Source organism: Macaca thibetana, chromosome 6, assembly GCF_024542745.1.
Source record: "Macaca thibetana thibetana isolate TM-01 chromosome 6, ASM2454274v1, whole genome shotgun sequence".
Lineage (NCBI taxonomy): Eukaryota > Metazoa > Chordata > Mammalia > Primates > Cercopithecidae > Macaca > Macaca thibetana.
In genome coordinates, this window is record NC_065583.1 from 10996253 (window position 1) to 11015919 (window position 19667).

Below are 19667 nucleotides of genomic sequence, written 5' to 3' on the forward strand. Positions count from 1 at the left end.
ATTTGGTGGCCAGGCCTCTGCAGCAGCCATCCCAGCTCCTCTCCCTGGGGTGGAGTGGGGTGACCACAGGAACATCGTCACCCCTACTCTGAACCCTTACTCAAGACGTGGTCAAGCAGGTTCTCTTGAAGGAGGTCTGAACAGCATTTCTGTGGTTTACAGATTAGGAAACTGAGGCAGAGAGGTTAAGTCACCTGTCCAAGTGTTTTGGTGGCTGCTGTTGTGAGGAGGAATACATGAGCCTTTGAAAGATTCTGAGTTCATGGAACAAAAGGTTTCTGTCTCTCAGATCCATATTTCAAATAATTCACAGTCTTTTCATCGTTGATGTGGCCTGGTTAATGTTGCTACCCGTTCTGATTGACAACTTTCATTCCTGAAAGCCTGCTGGGTGATAGCAGGAATGCCTCTGCACCGTTGGCCCTGTGGGCATTGGATAAGCCTGGGTGCTGGGGCAGGCGCCAGGCCAGGTGCTGGGTGACCTCTGTAGTGAAATGCAGCCCTGGTTTCCTCCAGCCTTCTCCTGGGGAGATTAACATTATTGAATCTCTACAACATCCTAGAACACCCTAGGCAGGAGGTTTTCTTTATTTTATTTTATATATTTTATTTTTGAAATTAAATTGTATTTTATTTGAGACAGGGTCTCACTCTGTCATCCAGGCTGGAATGCAATGGCAAAATCATGGCTCACTGCAGCCTTGAAACCCCCAGGCTCAAGCAATCCTCCGGCCTCAGCCTCCTGGGTAGCTGGATCAGCAGATGCACACCACCATCGTCAGCTAATTTTCTTCATTGTTTGTAGAGTTGAGGTCTCACTAAGTTGCTCAGGCTGGTCTAGAACTCCTGGACTTGAGCAATCCCCCCGCCTTGGCCTCTCAAAGTGCTGGGATTATAGACATCAGCCACGTGTCCAGCTGGCAGGAGGTCTTCACATCCTTGTTTTTCGGATGAGGAGACTGAGGCGTGGAGAGGTGAAGACTTGCTCAAGATCATACAGTGAATAAAGGGCAGAGCTGGAGTCTGGAGTCAGTCTGACTGAATGTGAAACCCACATGCCGTCCGGATACCATCCAATCCTGTGAGGTGAGGAGTATTGTCCCTGTTTCATTGATGAGGAGACAGAGGCTCAGAGAGGGGGACTCATGTTCTCGAGGTCACACAGCAAGTCCATCACAGCAGTGGGGCTGGAGTCCAGCCTCTCAGACTCCAAGGGCCCCAGGACAACCTTCCATCCTGGTTCAGCTAAGCGACTGCACTCTGAGGAGGGCACAGGCCCTGGGATGACGGGAACCTTTTGTTCCCCGGTCCCTGATTCCTGACCCCAGTCCCCACCTCCAGCTCTGCGGAGCTGGGAGACGGAGGAACGAGGAGGGACATCCTGCCTTTCCTGCCCCTTTGTCCCATGGTCTGGGGCCCTGACTCTGCAATACCAGGGTGATCACTGAATCAAAAATTAGGAGGCTGGCCCAAGTCTTTGTGTCACTCTCTTAACCTTGGGTCACTAATTTGTAAAGTGGGGTGGTGAGGACGCGGTGAGGGGAAGGCTTTGGCACCAGCTTGGGGTTGTATGACCACATGGGGCAATGCGAGTACTATTATCTTTCTGTTGTCTTCCTCCTGCCCCATGGCCTGGCCTCGGCGCATCTGCTAGTCTGCAGCCGCAACCAGCGTGGAAAGCCGCCTGGCAGGCCACTCCGGACTGGACCCGCAGTGGGCTCCCCCCAGGTGGCTGGTCTGGCCTGCTGGACCACATTTCTCACAGTTCTCTTGCCCTCCAGCCCTCCCCTCACTGAGCACTCTGCCCCCACCCTGCTTAGGGGAGAGTCTGTGACCCCCAGAGCAGGCTTCTGTGCTTCATCCCCCAGGGGGAGATTCCAGAGCAGACAACTCAGCTGCCTTTGTGACTGAAACCGAGAGGAAATGAAGGAGTGTTTATGAAGTCGCTGCAACTTGCCAGGTGCTTTCACTATGCAACCCTCCCTGCAGCCGTCCCGAGAATGTGATCCTTAGTTTACTTCTGATGAAAGTAAGGCTCAGAGGGGCCACCTGCCTAAGGGCGTGCAGCTGGAATGCGGGTAGCCAGGACTCCAGCTCTGGTCTGTCTCATTCACTTGGAAGCCAGGCCCCTTTCCTCCCTCCCACTGTGTGTGCGGGAGCTCCGTGGTGGGGCAGCTGCCCCGAGGGAAGGTCCCTCTGACCACCAGTGTCTGTGGCTGGCTGTCCAGGAGGCAGAGCCAGGACTGGCAGTTTGGGCTCCAAGGACTGCCTCTTCCTCCTGGCTGCCAGGGAGTTTCCAATCATCAGAAGAAACAGACTCTGGGAACAGCTCTGCCACCTGTCCCAGCCCTGCCCCAGCCTCTGAGCAACTGGAGCCCAGATGCCCTGGCTCACCCTAAGCTATCCCTAAGCACGGGTGGGCCTGAAGGAGGCTCCCTACTGGGCATGGGCGAGGATCTTGGTCTTCCAGGTGGGACCCTGCCTGCCAGGGGACAGCCTCTTAGGTGGGTGGGAAAGAGCTCTGTACTTGGGTTAACAAATGTGGCTTCTAGCCCTGCTCCATCAAGGGCCAGCGCGTGATTTTAAATAGGTCTCTTCTCTCTAAGCGTTTGTTTCTTGGTCTATAAAATGGGATCCTAACCTCTCCTCACTGCAGTGTGGGAGGGAAAATGAGTCAAGGCATGAAAGTGCTGGAAACGGAAAGCCCTGGGCAGGACCTGCTCCATAATTTGCCAAGTTCAGTGCAAAAATGAAAAGGTGGGGCCGGGAGCCCTGGATCACACCTGTAATCCCAGCACTTTGGGAGACTGAGGCAGGCAGATCACTTGAGGTCAGGAATTTGAGACTAGGCTGGCCAACATGGGGAAATCCTGTCTGTACAAAAAATACAAAAAATTAGCCAGGCGTGGTGGTGCGCCTGTAGTCCCAGCTATGCGGGAGGCTGAGGTGGGAGGATGGCTTGAGCCTGGGAGGTGGAGGCTGCAATGAGCTATGATTGCGCCACTGTACTCCAGCCTGGGCGACAGAGCGAGACCCGTTCAATAATACGTAACAACCCAGCATAACATATAAAATAAAATAAAACAAAATAAAATGTAAATAAAAAATAAAAATGAAAAAGTGGGTCCCCTTGTGAATTTCAAGGCCGTGGTGGCAGAGCGTTAAACCAAGCTCAGGGTCGCACGCCCTGAAGCCAGCGCTGCGCTGGGGTCCGGCGCTGTGGAAGGTCCCGCTGTGCCGCCGCTTTGGCTCCCTGGCCCGGTCCTGAGATCCACGCGGCGGATCCCTGCGCATTCGGCGGGGCGCCGGCTCCATCTAGCGGTGCAATGACGAACAGCACCTGCCGCTCACACCCTGGGGGGCCTGGGGGCGCCTTAGACTCACACCAGCCGCAAGGTTTTCATCCGTCTACATCGGTCACCACGTTCTCTCCACGGTCCTCCAGAGTCTCTCACATTGCTCCTGCCCCGTCATGAGTACTTTGGTCTCCTCATTCGCCCACTCCCCCTGTTTTCTCAGGTGGTCCGGAGGGCGGTGCGGTTCCTTGAGTTTCCCGCGGTCCGTCCCAAGCTGTTCTCTTGGGGTCTCTGGAGGCACACTGCCTGTAGCCCCTTTCCAGCCTGCAGCGCCATCTCACAGCACCACCTCCTCGGAGCCCCTCTGTGGCTTTCTGCCACCTGCCGGGCAGGCCCGTTTCCTTCGTCCGGCATCCCGGCCCGCCGGTCCCATCCTGCGGTGTCCCGTTTCCGCCCAGGCCCGCCTATCAGCCTGCAGCGTCCCTGCAGCCTCTGCTCCGCGCACACCACTCCCCTGCGCAAGACTTGCCTTCTCCTGCCCGCCTTCCTCCCGGCCCACCTCTGACAGGAAGCCTTCCAGGATTACCAGAACCCCCGGGGTTGTCCTCCCTTTGTGTGAACAGCGGTGCGGAGGTTTTGGAGACAAAACGCCTCTGTTGGAGTCAAAGGTAGCTAGATTAGGGGTGCGCATAGCATGGGCTTTGGGATTGGACCTGCGGACCTGAAACCTGTCTCCACTACTTCTGAGTCGGTTTCCTTGTGGAGAAAGTGCGACATCAAATGAAACAGGATTTTTTTTCTTGGTGAGAATTAATTAGATAATTTATCTTAGGCATTCAGAGTGGTGACCGGCTCATTCTAAGCACCGAATAAGCGTTGCTATGGTCATTATCGTTATCATTATTAAGTTCTGTACTCATTAATTACTGGCAGCGCGACCTCGGGCTGGTGGCTTTACCTTGAGCTCTCCCTGTCTGGAAAAAGGGTAGTTTATTTCTATTTCTGTGTCAGAGGGTGGTCGTGATAGTAAATTCGGTGCTGTTCTTTGCGCTCTCAGTAGGAGTTGCTCCAGAAATACTGTCCCTCTGTCCCTCTGTCCCTCTGTCCCTCTGCTGTCCACCTTGCTCTGAGCACTCATCAGAGTGCCCCTGCACAGCTCCTTCTCGGTTATCTAGAATTATCTAATTTTGGTACAGTTTCTTTTTTTTTTTTTTTTTTGAGACAGAGTCTCACTCTGTCACCCAGGCTGGAATGCAGTGGTGAGATCATGGCTCGTGACAGCCTTGACCTCCTGGGCTCAAGCGATCCTTCTGCCTCAGCCTCCAGAGTAGCTAGGACTACAGGTGCGCTCCACCACACCCAGCTAATTTTCTTCATTTTTTGTAGAGACAGCGTCTCACTATGTTGCATAGGCTGGTCTAGAACTCCTGGGCTCAAGTGATCCTCTCATTGTGGCCTCCCAAAATGCTGGGATTACAGGCCATGCCCAGCATGATAACAGTTGTTAAACTTCTATGTTTCCTTAATCAAACGTTAATACCCTGAAGGACATATTTTGGTTTTAATGGGTGTATTAGTCAAGGTTCTCCAGGTAAACAGAACTAACAGGGTGTGTGTGTGTGTGTGTGTGTGTGTGTGTGTGTGTGTGTGTGTGTGTGTAGAGACAGATGGACAGACAGACACACCCCCAGACTGATTTATTTTAAGGAGTGGGTTTGTGATTGTGGGGACTGGCAAGTCTAAAATCGAGACACAGGGAAGAGTTGATGTTGCTGTCCCAAATCGCGTGGCAGTCTGGAGGCAGAGTTCTCTCTTCCTTGGGAGCTTCTGTTCTCTCAGTTGAGGCCTTCAACTGACTGGATGAGGCCCACCCACATTATAGAAGATAGTTTGCTGCACTCAAAGTCTACTGATTTAAATGTTAATCTCAGCTGAAAAACACCTCCACAGCAATGCCAAACAGACTGATGTTTGACTAAAAACTGGTTACCATGGCCTCGCCAAGTTAACGCATAAAATTCGCCATCACGGTGGGCTGACATTTACTACATAAGGACTTTATCCCCTTTATTCGTTCCTCCTCTGCCCTCCCCCCTTCAGTTCCCCACTTCGTTCTTTCCTCCTTTCACTTTCTTTGTCAACCACAGTAAGTTTAGTGTCCTCTCTTGCTCTTCTGCATAGAATCCACAACTGTCTTTTCCCAGCTCTACCCCAGCACTTGCCTATTCGGTGTCATTGTGGACAGTAAGGGGCTTTGGCCCTCAGGTTGGGCAGGGAGTGGGTTGGGGTGGACTGCGTACTCTCTGTTCTTAAACCCCTGCCTCAAAATCCTTACCCTGCTGTAGGCATTCTCATGAACACCAGCTGAATGTGGTTCACACTGGAGGGAAGGGTGATACAGGATTGCAGTCCTATGTTTCTCATCTGCACTAGTCTGGAGAAGGGGTCCTGACTGGGCTTTGGGATGAGGGCAGAAGGGGTAGACTGGAGTTGGCAGGCTTCCTGCTGGGAGTAGAGAGTGATGAGATGTAGCTGGAGAAACGTGGTGGGGAATAAAGTGGCCAGAAGAAACACCAGAGGGTTAGACTATAGGGCTTATTAATGGAAAGTGTCAGGTTGCAAGTTACAGAAAGTTCAACTAGAATTGCCTTTAAAAAGTGAATTTTGGCCTGGTGTGGTGGCTCACACCTGTAATCCTAGCACTTTGGGAGGCTGAGGTGGTCAGATCACCTGAGGTCAGGAGTTTGAGGCCAACTTGGCCAACTTGGCGAAATCCTGTCTGTACTAAAAATACAAAAATTAGCCAGGTGTGGTGGCACGCACTTGTAATCCCAGCTACTTGGGAGGCTGAGGGAAGAGAATTGCTTGAACCCGGGAGGCGGAGGTTGCAGTGAGCAGAGGTTGCACCACTGCACTCCAACCTGGACAATAGAGCGAGACTGTCTCAAAAAAAAAAAAAAGTGTATTTCTTGATATTTATGGATATGTGCAACGAACACTAGAAGTAAATGTAACTTCAGATGAAGCTTGATCAACAGTTCAATGACATCAGCAACCCATTCTTTCATCCCTCTGCCTTGATCACTGTGGTCTCTTACCTACATTTCTAACTTGTCTTCCCTGTGGATTAGAAAATGGTGGCCTATAGGTCCCAGGGCTCTGTGTTTTTCATTCATGTCCAGCAGGATAATGAGCAACTCTCATTGTTCTCAGTAAAAGCCCTAACATTCCATGCTATTTGCATGAGCTTAGGGTTTAAGCCTATTCCTAAAATTTCACTGTGGCCAGAGGCATGGGAGGTAATGATTGGCTTAGCCTTGGTCCCTATATTTTATTCTAGAATGGGACCTGTAGCATATCATGGGTCTTCAGATCCTACCCGGTGGGGCTGGCTGCCTCTAGGGTTCCCTGCAGTCTTTAAGTTCTGAGCTTTGTTGGTTCCCAGTAAGGTAATGGAGCAAAGTGCAGGGCTTGCTGAGGTCTGCCAGTTAGGATGAGCCTTATTTTGATGTGGAAGGACATATTTCAACTCCTCTAAGAAACCCATATGGCCATCTTTGCACATGTCCTTGGCATGATTCCTTTTACAGGAGGAGTAATTTGGCTCAGATTTGTGGGTTTGTTTTCATTGCTTTTTACTAATAGTTTTCATAGCATCTGCTTCCTAACACCTTCTGGTGTTTGTATATCATCAGAGCTAGTTTTAGGAAGGTGGAGAATGGTCTTTATGCTCTGTAAGAAATAAAGCTGGGCATGGATTTTGGAGCTTGGCAGACTTTTAAGCTCACTTCCTGCTGTGTATATAAGTCCTTCTATGAGTCTGGGCATCATTTTTTTCATCTGAAAAATAGGTGCCTAGGATACCTGCCCCACAGGGTTGTCATGAGACTCAAGAAAGATGATGTCCATGGAGAACCTCCTGATCCAAATCATGTCAAGCTCAGTGGTCTGCTCTTCAGAGAAGCCTTACTCTCCACCACTCTAAAGTAGCCCACAGCCATCCTGTGTACTCTTTGCCATGTCACACATTTATTCATGCCATTTCATCTAAAATAATTTCATTTGTCGTCAGTTTCCTCCTGCCAGAATATGAGGTTTATGAAAGCAGGACACATGCTTCTCTTACTCATCGTAAGTTACTGTTGTGAGCAACTGGGGCTCAGTCCTGCCAGGGAAGTCTAGGAGATGGTATAGAAGAGAACTCAGCTTTCTTCCTGCTGAAAGGAGAGGGATTTGGGGTATTTGTCCACCAACTCTCATCAGTCATTGGCCAAGGGCTTCTCCTAGGAGGTGTTAATAACCCGATTCTTTGGCCTGATATGTCCACAGCAGAATGGGCCTGTGTCTTAGTCCATTTGTATAGCTATAAGGAACACCCATGGCTGGATAATTTATAAAGAAGAAAAGACTAATTTGGCTCATGTTTCTGGCGGCTGGAAAGTGTGATTGGGCATCTGCGTTTGGTGAGGGCTTCAGGCTGCTTCCACTTGTAGTGGAAGGTGAAGGGGAGCTGGGTGTGCGCAGATCACACGGTGAGAGAGGAAGTGAGGAGTGGGGCGTGGGTGGTGGTGGTGATGCCAGGCTCTTTAACAACCACCTCCTGAAGGAATTAACAGAGTAAGAACTCACTCAGCCCCAAGAGAGGGCCTTCATCTGGTCCTGAGGGATCTGCCCCCATGACCCAAACACCTTCTCTTAGGCCCCCTTTCAACATTGGAGATAAATGTCAACATGAAGCTTAGAGAGTCAAATACCCAAAACATAGCGGGCTGTCATGGACACACTCTGTGATGGTTAGAGTCACAGACAAAAACTCTCGGGTGATTGCACTTGGCAGCAGTTGAGTCTACCTGCAGGGTGATGGTGAGCACCAGGGGGATTGGGCAAAGTGGCCATAGCACCTTCTGCACAGTTGAGTCCCCATCTGCAGGCGTGATGGTGAGAATTTGTTGGACAGTTCAAGAGGGGCAGGATCCCTCCAAGAAGACAAGTGGGAGATGAGGCCAATACCCTATCATTGCTGCAATGTGTCCTGTCCCCGCTGTTCATTAGGACAACCATCTCCCTTTCTGTTGTTTATCCATCTGAGGACTACTTTTAAAACCTCCTTCCAGCTGGGCACGGTAGCTCATGCCTGTAATCCCAGCACTTTGGGAGGCCAAGGCGGGTGGATCACGAGGTCAGCAGATCGAGACCATCCTGGCTAACATGGTGAAACCCCGCCTCTACTAAAAATACAAAAATTAGCCCGGTGTTGTGGCAGGCGCCTGTAGTCCCAGTTACTTGGGAGGCTGAGACAGGAGACTGGCGTGAACCCAGGAGACGGAGCTTGTAGTGAGCCCAGTTCGCACCACTGCACTCCAGCCTGGGCGACAGCGTGAGACTCTGTCTCAAAAAACAAAACAAAACAAAACTCCCTTCCACAATGAATTCTCTCTGAATATCTAAGCTGCTGATTTTCCTCTCAGTTTTAAGTGCCCAGGGCTGATGCTGGTGTCTTACTCATGGTCTGCCTAACACAAGGAGAGGGGTACCAGTCCTTCCTCTCCTCTAGAGCAGGAGTTTGCAGCCCTAGGTGTACATTGGAATCACCTGGCAAGCTTTTAAAGCATACTGATGATCAAGGCCCCACCTCTAGATATTCTGATGCAATTCATTTGGGATAAGGCCCAGGCATTTGGCACTTCAAAAAAATTCCCCTACTCTGCTCCCCAGGTGATTCTGACATGCAGCCAGTGGGGAAGGAAGGGAGCCACTGACCTAGATCTTTTTTTTTTTTGAAACAGAGTTTTGCTCTTGTTGCCCAGGCTGGAGTGCAATGGTGCGATCTTGGCTCACTGCAACCTCCACCTCCCAGGTTCAAGTGATTCTCCTGCCTCAGCCTCCCGAGTAGCTGGGATTACAGGCACCTGTCACCACACCTGGCTAATATTTGTATTTTTTAGTGGAGATGGGGTTTCTCCATGTTGGTCAGGCTGGTCTGGAATTCCCGACCTCAGGTGATTCGCCGACCTCGGCCTCCCAAAAAGTTGGAATTACAGGCATGAGCCACCACTCCCGGCCTGATTTAGACCTTATACAGGCACCTAAGACAGGCATCTGAAAAGATCAGAGGTATGTCCAGCTTCAGAAGCAGCTTGATCTAGCAGATCAATGATGTCATGAAAGGCTTGTTACTGCTTGCTTTTTTTTTTTTTTTTTTTTTCCAATCTCTCTGCCTTGCCTCATGTGATGTCTGGCTTATTAACCCTCTGATTATTAGATAAACTCAGAATTCCTAAATAGTTGCTGGCATGTCTTAGGGCTGTGTGCATTCTCATTCATGTCCGGTGAGGGAGGACATCTTTGTCTCATCATTCCCAGCACAAGTTTGGAGAGATTCAGGTTCTTTGAACCAGTGTGGGTCTCAAGCCTATCCCTGAATTGATCCTTGTGGCCAGGGGCATGGCTCAGACCATGCACTTCATTCCCAGCTCTAGATGTGTCAGTTTGCCACCTTAGCCCTGTGTGCCCAGTACACCCACCTGGGTGGCCTCTAAAGAATTCTGATGCCCAGGTCCCCACCTTCGGGGATGTTCCTTCAGTTGGGCTGCTGTGGCACCCAGGTGTTTGCATTGTTCAAAGTTCCCAGGTGATTCTGATGTGCAGCCAGGATAGAGAACATACATCTTGTAGATACAGGGTAGACATCATACAGCCTCAAGATGCAGGCTAGGACCCCATATGGGAAGAGTCTCGGGAACAGGTCCTCTCCTGGGCCTAAGTGGATGCCTTGCTGGGGACCAGCCACGTGCCCAGAAGCCTTAAGGGACCACATGGCTACATGCAGGAAGCCCAAACAGAGGAACAGGTCTGGACTATCCAACAAATTCTCATCATCACACCTACAGTTTCCAACCATAAGAGGCAGCAGCCAATGGCCATCTGAGTGAGATGTGTCATGAATGCAGGAGATGTTTTGGTGGGCTGCCCCTGCTAGTGACCACGGCTGCCTGAGACATTTCCCTTCTCTGCATCTCTTTCCCTATCTGTTACACAGACTCAAAGAATGCTGATGCCTCTCTGAACTGACTTCAGATGAATGAGATTTGTGGGAAGTATCCTCATCCTTGGGGTGAGGCAGAATCCCCTTATAGGAACGGTCTGTGATAGAGTGAGAAGAGTTTCGTCTCCCTATGGAGTCTCTATCAGCTGTGCTACCTTACGCAGGTCCCCCTTACCTCTCTGAGCTTCAGCAACCTCTTCTGTACAACCAGGACTCTACTATCTGGAATAGCCAGGACTCTACCATCTGGAATACTCCACATGAGCATGAAATAAGATAATGTATATAAAGCCCCTAGTGCAGCACCTGGCACAAAATAGGGCTTCAGTGAATTGCTTTCCTTCCCAGAATGCTACTGTTAGCTTTTAATCTTTTAAATGTGATGTCAAATGGGGAAACCAAGACCCACAGTGTTCAACATGAGTAATCATTTGCTGGTTATAGGCTGAAGCTGCGCGATCATCCTCTAGACCCTAAAATCTCTCAGCAGGAGGCCCTGTTATCCTCTTCATCTCTGCACTCCCACTCACACCACAGGGGCTCCAGACTTTTCATATCAGAGGGTCTTAGAGGTGGCAATCTTTTTGGAAGCAAAGTGTTGTGAAGGGTCTTGTCTTGAAGTTGCATTTGTATTTGGGTCGGATGTTTGCTGGGGATGGCTTGGGGGCTGGGGAGGATGAAGTCACTGCCTGGCACAGGCCTGGCACAATGTAAGTACAGTTGACCCTCCGACAATATGAGTTTAAACTGCATGGGTCCACTTACATGCAGATTGTTTTCAACCAAACATGATAGAAATTGCAGTATTTCTAGGATGTGAAACCTGCATATATGGAGGCCCAAGTTTTTGAAAACACGAATTCCTCTGGGCCGCCTGTGGGACTTGAGTATCTGCAGATTTTGGTATGGGGAGTCCTGGAACCGATCCTTCACACATACAGAGGAACAACTGCACTAATAATTGGACATCAAGTGAATGGACTAGCCTTCCCTTTTCACAGCTTACCTCTCTTACCTAATGGAGTCATGAAGAAGTGATTGAGAGTGTAAGAAATAGTTCTGTTTATTGGTTAGAACATGGTATAAAATTACAGCAATTTGCAGGCATTCTGGACTTCTCGGGAGGGACATGCAGTGCTGGGCTCAAGCAGGGGATGTGGTGGAGATGTGGACCACTGGGCAATGGCTCACTTCCTAGACATATTAAAGGACTTGCACTACCAGCACAAATGCCAGTGTGAGAGCATTATTGGTCCTCGTTTCTGGAAACAAATGACATGGGCAGTTTGGGTCATCAGAAAATGCCACACTTAATAATTCAGTCCTATCCCACATATATTAGGTGCTGGCTCTCCCAATCTGGTTATGACAGATCCTAATTGTTCTGGATAACTCTCATTCTTCCCACCAAAGGAAGAGAAACAGGCACATTGGTTTGGGAGGCCATCAGATGATGGTGTGCATCTGGCTCAGGTCCTCTTGCTTCCAGATTCACCAAAGTTTGCCTGACTTGGAGGCAGTGGGCTGGGGGCATGTAAGCAGAATATTTTGTGCACTACTGTTTAAGCTCAAGCAGAGGGACCTTCCATAGGGCAGTAGTGTGAGAAGATGAGCATGCTTCCAAAACAAACTCAAATTTCATCTTGTCTCTCTCAAGAAGAAGAAGGAGGAAGAGGTGGCAATCAGAGACTGAGCCACATAATGCTGGGTTCCATAGAAAGTCTTCAGCAGAGAATTCTTCCAAAGTGTGAAAGGTGTTTCTGTCCCAAGAGTTGGTGTGTAAAATCAGAACGAGGGCAGATCAGGGTGTTAAGGTGGTTGTTTAGTACAATGTCTCTGAGAGCTGAATGGCTGAGTGTCACCAGTTACATGACATTTTGAAACAGCTGGAGAGACCTCATGATGTTGTCATCCTGGGAGAAAAGGAGGGGAAGAGGATGGTTAGAACTCTGAGTCCCCTCCCTGAGAGCTCTGTAACTCTGGTGAGCAAATCTCAAGCATGGGTTTCCTATATGGGGAAAACTCTACAAGGGTATGAAAAACAAGAAGTAAGGATGGGGACATAAAAAGTGATCAGCTCAAAGTAAAAAGCATCACCTGTAGCCTTAAAGAGGAATTCAGAAGAAACAAATCATCTAGTAAAATAGTGAGTTCTTTTAAGAAGCTCTGAACAATTACATTTCATAAAATTATTTTTATACATCCACTGAAATGATTATATTTTTTCCTTTTTTATTCTATTAATGTGATTAATTACACTGACCAATTATGAATGTTAAACCAACCTTGCCTTCCTGGAATACTGCTTTAGATTCTACACATTTTGATAAGTCATATTTTTATTTTATTTTTGATTCAAGATATTTTCTTCTCTGAACCATGAATTAGAAGTTTATTGCTTAATACCCAACATTTGAGGATTTTTCTACATTCAATACTATACCTCAGAGAATAAATAATAGAAAAATGTAAAATACAGAACATGCAATGGAGACATACAATAAGAAAACCCCCCAAAGCTCTCTCTTTCAAAAAAATCAATAAAGTAGATAAATGCTTATTAAGACTGCTTTTCAAATTATCAATATCAGAAATGAAAAGGTTAATGTCAGTATAGGCTTATTTGGCTCATTATTCTGGCAGATGGAAAGTTTAGTTGAGCATCTGCATCTGGTGAGGGTTTCAGGCTGCTTCAACTCACAGTAGAAAGTGAAGGGGAGCTGGGTGTGCAGAGATCCCGTGGTGAGAGAGGAAGCAAGGTTGGGGGTGGGGAAGGTGCCAGGCTGTTTTACAACCAGCTCTCAAGGGAACTAACAGAGTGAGAACTCACCCCCAAGGGGGTCAATGTTCATTCCATTCTAGTTGTTAAATATCTTGGATATCACCCTGCATATAGGACATCTACATAACAGGGTGGCTGTGATGTTTATGTATGTGCTTGAAACTTGGTGGGGGCTCAGTATGTGCTAGTAACTTCTCCCCTGCTTTCTTACATTTGCTATTCTTCTTGGCTGGAGTGCAGAGTAACTGTGTACATTTTTAAAATAATGTAGGGGTACAAATGGATTTCTCAAAAGTAGATGAAGCAATTATTTCCAGTTCAGTCTCTGGGGACTCTGGGGCTGGTCTATTGGTTAGACTTAATGAAAGTTGTGTTCCCAGGACCAGCATCGCTGGTGTGACTGGGGAGAATGTGAGAAAAGTAACATTTCAGGCCCCACCCCAGACCTACGGACTTAGAATCTGCATTTTAACAAGATCTTTAAGGATATTGTTTCACACATTAAAGTTTTAGAAGCCTTGGTCCAGGGTATTTGTGTTAAAGTGACCCAGATCTAGAGTCTCTGGGATTGAGGCCTGGAAATATACATTTTCAGAATCATTCCAGGCAATTTTTATGCACACTGTGGTTTGAGAATCACACAGTTGTAGATTCCCCGCCCTGCTCCCAGCTGCTTCCTTGTTGTCTGGGGAATGGGTCATCAAGCCAGAGGCAGGCTAAAAAATAATGGTGTTGCCCTCTTGGGAAGTCTATTTTCACAGAGATCCCCTGTGAGTTTTCACATCCACATCCCCCCAGACGCCTACTTAGGCTCTCTGTTCAGTCCTGTGCTTAGCCAAGACCAACCACAGGCCAGGCTGAGGAGTGGAACTGCTGGACTTCACAGTTGTTGCTAGTGTTGTTGGCTCTGACAGGAGGGGTTGCAGGTATGTGCAGGTTTCTCGTCACCTTCCTTCTGCAGGTCCCCAGGCCCCAGGTTTCCTTTCCCAGATGTAGAATTGTTGTGCCCTGAGATCTCTCCTTACCTCCTGACATGATTCAAGAAATTCATCTAGAGTTACGATGCCATCTTTATTTTTGTCCATTTTCTGAAAGACAAAACAGAAAGAACTTTATGGAATCTGGTGATCTCCATTCCAAAGCTTACTCCCCTGCTTTCTTGCTGGAGCACATTTCATTCATTGCATTAACCAACTTTGCCCTGAGAATGAGAGTTGTCTTTCACTGGCCAGACAACTCCAGTTAGGTCCTCATTACAACACTTTGACCCCCGTGAGTTTCCTTAAATCAAAAGACTTGCTCTGGACACTCATCACCTCACTGCTGGCTTATTCTGCTTCTTCTGTAGACTCCCTGCTACCCTGTCCCTCTGGCAGAACACTGGGCACAAGAGGTTCTGATTCTGGCCTGTTACTTGCTGTACAAACTTGCACAAGGCCAGAGAGGATTCTCTTTTCCCATCTGCAAAGTGGGAAGTTGGGCTAGAGTGAGCTCTGATATTCTCTGATACTCTACCACTAGACAATTTTTTCCTAAAATGCCCCAATGATCATACCACTCCCTTAGTCAAGGATCAGCAGTAGTTGCCCATCCTGCACCAGAGCAAGGCCAAACTCTTGCAGTTAAGGTCTCATAATCTGGCCCTATCCTAGTTTCCAATCTTGTTTCCCCTCACTACCCAGACACAAATGCTTAGCACCTCCACAATTGTAATTAGTGAAGTCTTTCGTGTTTACTCCGATCCCCTAATTTTTATGGATTTAGAGTTCATACTATACCACTAATATTTAATAATATACTTTCTTGTTCTCTTCTGTCATGTACACTTACAGCTTAAGGAGATCATCTGTTTCTTGAGGACAATGTATCTGATAGTTCTTTTCAGTTTCCAACCATGCTTAGTACAGGGTTGGACACAAATCACTTGCCCAGATGCTCATGGGTTGACTTGATCTAGGCTGGGCTTACAGCTCACGTGCAGGGTGTGTGCACTTACCTGGAAGAAGACGTCCACATGCTGCCTTGGAGTGTCCTCTTTGAGCACAGGATATGTGTATTTCCCCATCATGTCATAGATGGCTTTGACAATGTCCATCATCTCCTGGAGCAGGGACATAAAAGCACACAGTGTGGGGACCAAGAGGTCAAGCTCTTCCGAGGCGACAGAGTTTGGGGCTCCTTGTGTCCCTTGGCAATGAAAGTGATTAAAAGGTGAGGTCCTTCTTTAGCAGGTGATAGGGAGTTAGAAAGCAAGCAGAAGGGGCTATATTGTGGGAGCCCTTTTAGGGAGGAGATGGTAGACAATCCTTAAAGCCCGCAGAAGCTCATGGGTAGGTTACCTCATTACGGGCATTGTCTTCAGTGCAGGGTGATGTGTGGGATCCCCATTCACAGGCTTGAGGCAAATAAAATATTATTCTGAATTTTTAAAAAGTGAATGTTCTAGCCTAGAGATTTGAAAATCCCCATAGGTTCTGCCACTGTTTTAAGTTAAGAAAAATGAATCAACAGCCAAGATTATCCACAGGGCACATGAGGCCAATAGTTCCACAGACTGAGGCCCTTATTAAAAAGATCGGTTCTCAAGTGCACCCCAAACCTATTGAACCAGAGCATCTTAGGACTCGGTCCTGTGAGTTTCCATGTTTATCAAGGTACATTAGGAACCATTATTCTGATCGTTCTGGCACAACTCGGAATGGGGATAAAAGAGCGTTTGGGGTGTTTGATGTGGTTTCTACAGAGATCCAGGAGACAGTCTGATTCCATGTGCTTATTTTATTTTATTTATTTTTGTTTAATTTCACCTATTAATTTTAGACTTACAGAAAAGTTACAAAAATAGTACAGAGAGTTCATGCATACATTTCACCCAGTTTCTTCTAATGTTAACAACTTGCATAACCAGAGCACAATGACCAAACCCAGGAAATTAACATTACTAGACTATTATTAACTAAACTACAGGGCTTATTCAAATTTTATCAGCTTTTCAACTAATATCTTTTTTTCCCTTCAATGATTCTACATTGCATTTATTTGTTGTGTCTCTTTAGTCTCTTCTAATCCGCATGAGTTTCTCATTCTTTTTTTTTCTTTTACCTTTTTTTTCTTGAGACAGGGTCTTGCTCTGTCATGCAGGCTGGAGTGCAGTGGCACAATCCTGGTCACTGCAGCCTTGACCTCCCAGGTTCAAGCAACCCTCCCACCTCAGCCTCTCAAGTAGCTGGGACTACAGGCAAGTACCACCACGCCTGGCTGATTTTTTGTAGAGGTAGGGTTTTGCCATGTTGCCCAGGCTGGTCTCAAACTCTTGGACTTAAGTGGTCTTCCTGCCTCTGCCTCCCAAAGTGCTGGGATTATAGGCATGAGCCACTATGCCAGCCTGAGTTTCTTTCTTTCCTTGTCTTTCAGGACCTCACACTTTTGATATGAGTACAGGTCAGTTGTTTTGTAGAATATCTCTCAATTTGAGTTAATCCTTGGTTTGGTTATGATTAGATTGAAGTTATGCATTTTTGGCAAGAATATCACAGAAGTGATGTTATAACCTTCTCAGTGCATCATATCAGGGAGTTACATAGTGTTGAGATGTCTTATTACTGATAATGTTAACCTTGATCACTTGATTAAGGTGGTGTCTGTCAAGTTTCCTTGCTGATTTAGTATCTTTCAGTGGATCTTGCCTATAAAAATTATTATTGCAGTGTTTGCCTGATGGTAATTTTGTATTGCCTTTATTCCTTCTATATTTATTAATTAAAATTCTTCTGTAAGGAAGAGCTGCCTTCTCTCCTGCATTTATGTATTCGGTTATTTATTTATATTACAATGGACTCACGGACATTTACCTATTTTATAGGTTATAATCCAATACTTAATAATTTTTAACTTTGCTCAAATTGCTCTCATTTTGGCTGTTGAGAACTCCTTCAGGTTGACTCCTGCAGTTTTTATTATTTTTTATTTTTTAGCACTTTCATACTTTCCAGCATGATAAAGTACTCCAGGCTCATCTTGTATTTTCTCTTACCCAATCTTGGAATCAACTATTCTCCCCAAGAAGACTGGTTCTGTTTATTGACGAACGGTATTTAGAAACCAAGGTCTAGGTGCTAGGTGTGATCACTGCTACAGGGATGTCATTGCTCTGAGGTGCCCTCAACAGATAGAACGAGGAAATACATGTCTCTATCCATGTGTTTATTTTTAAATGCGTACTTTACAAGCCCTTCACATCTACATGGCCACTGATGCTTTTCCTGTCTGATATTTTTTTTTAAATCACAGAAAGGGCTTAAAGAACAATTTTGTTGCTCTCTCAGGATTTTCATAGCCTACAACTTGGATGAGATTATCTCCAAATGATTGCTAAGGGAAGAGCCTGCTGTCTTTTCTAAGAAGCTACTTATCCATGCTTTCTTTTTCTTTAAGGGGTACTTTATTAATTCTGCCCTCCAGAGAGGTCTGATGGATTAATGGGGACAATTCTGCCTCGTTTGCAAATTACAAAATGGGAGTAGGAGCTAGTAAGGTTATTCAGTGATGGAATAATGAGTGAACCAAAGTTGAAGACCAAGTAGTATAAATCCCACTTCTGTATTTTTTTCTTTATAGATTTTGCAAGGTAGTATTTGAATATTTTAGAGCATCATATGTTTGCATGTGTATATAATCATTTAGTTGTTTACAAAATTGAGATATACATATCACTTTATCAAGTTATTTAAAAATGTAATATATCATACTAATGTTTATTTTACATTACTTTTTCATGATTTTAAGTGGCCACTGGCTATTCCGTTTTATGTATTTACTGTAATTCATTTTACAAATCTGCTATTAGTGGCTATGATGGTTATCACATTTTGGGGCACTATTACCTGAAGACTCTTCTTGCTTTTACGTCTTTGCGTCTATTCTTTATTTCCTTGGGACATATACCAAGATGTGGTTTTATAAGGAGAATGGGATGCATAACTTTCAATGCTTTTGATACATATTCCTCAAATACCTTTTAGAAAGTTTATATCAGAACACTCTCAGCAACTATGTATGAAAAACCACTTTCCACCAGCCTTCAACAAAGACTTTACAAAATCTTTGCAATTTAATAGATAAGTGATAATTCATTGTTTTTAAAGGTAAACATTATTTTCTTAGTGAGGTTTCTAATATATGTATTGACTATTTTTATTTATTTTCCCATGAACTATTTTTTCATCTGCTTTGCTCATTGTATTCATCTATTTCTGATTGGATTGTGAGAGTTGTTTATATATTTGTGTAGATTTACTAAATTGTTAAAATCTCTTAATAGGTTTTTAATTTATTTAAAAGATATTTTTATGCATCTACCATGTGCTAGATATTGTGTCAAAGAAATACAAACATAAGCACGATGAATATGACTCTTGCCTTTGTTAAGATGAATGTCTACTGAGGAATATCAATCCTTTCTCTCATCACAAATTGCAGATTTTTAAAAACAAGTTTGTCACTTGCTTTTCAACTTTGTTTATGGTATTTTTTGATATACAGAATTTTATAATATTTACAGCGTAAAGCCATCAATAATTTAAAAACTTGTTTCTAACTTTGATTTTATGGTTTTTCCATTCTATGATCAGATATTCATGTATGATTTTTAGTTCTTTTTAGTTAAAAAACAACTGTACATATCTATAGTGATTTTGGGTTTATGGTACTAAGTAAGAATATTTACTTACTTGTTGCCAAAATAGTTAACCAGTTTTCCCAGAATCATTTAATGATTCATTACCTCTCTATTCAATACGCTATGTTTATTATGAACCAAGATGGTATTTGTACTTGGGATTTCTATTCTGTTCCATTGATCTACCTGTTCCTTCTCTGATATTATAATATTTTAATAGTTTCAGCTTTATAATATATTTCAGTATCTGGTAGAACAAATCCTACCATTTTTCTTCTTTTTGAAAATTATCTTTGCTGTTCTCACCTGATTAATCTTCCAATGTAACTTTATAACAATTGTGCCAAATTCCCTCCCCAAATAACACTTTCATTCGGATTCAAAATAAAATAAATTTAAAGTTAATTAGAGAAGAATTGCTGTCATTACAATATTGCTATCTTTATAATATACATTCCTTCAGAAGATGGTATGTTTCTCTACTTATCAAATTTTTCTTTCTCTTCATCTAAATTATGGATATTTAAAAATGCCCATGTGCTTTAAATTTTATTGTGATTACAATGAGAATATTTTTATTATAATTTTCTAGCTAGTCACAACTGATATATTGGCCACACAATTTCTTTTGTGTATGTATTTTATTACCAGTCACTTTGGCAGCTTTTTAAAAGTTCTAGTTGTTTTAAGTAGATTTTCTTGCTATCTTTTTTCTTAGATAGAAAATCATGTCATTAATAAGGAATATTGTAATTTTTCATATTTAGATTGCATTTCTTTTTCTGTTTCACTATATTTGAAGAACTTTCAAGAAATGTTAAACAGTTGTGATGTCTGACAGCTTGCACTCTTGCCTCGTCTTTTCTT

General features: G+C 45.2%; 2 protein-coding genes across 5 annotated transcripts in view; one reads left to right on the forward strand and one right to left on the reverse strand.

Annotated features, from left to right (window-relative positions):
- The window catches only part of LCP2 (lymphocyte cytosolic protein 2), a 568984-nt gene that overhangs the window by 70934 nt on the left and 478383 nt on the right, over positions 1-19667 (forward strand). The gene's annotated exons all lie outside the window — the stretch shown is intronic.
- Positions 11387-19667, reverse strand: part of KCNIP1 (potassium voltage-gated channel interacting protein 1) — a 379307-nt gene continuing 371026 nt past the window's right edge. For all 4 annotated transcript variants that reach the window (XM_050794353.1, XM_050794354.1, XM_050794352.1 and 1 more), the window contains 3 exons: positions 15120-15224; positions 14149-14211; positions 11387-12254 (listed from right to left, as the gene is read on the reverse strand). In XM_050794353.1, the coding sequence (XP_050650310.1) occupies positions 12207-12254; positions 14149-14211; positions 15120-15224 (216 nt within the window). In that variant the 3' untranslated portion in view covers positions 11387-12206. The remainder of the gene's footprint in view (positions 12255-14148; positions 14212-15119; positions 15225-19667) is intronic.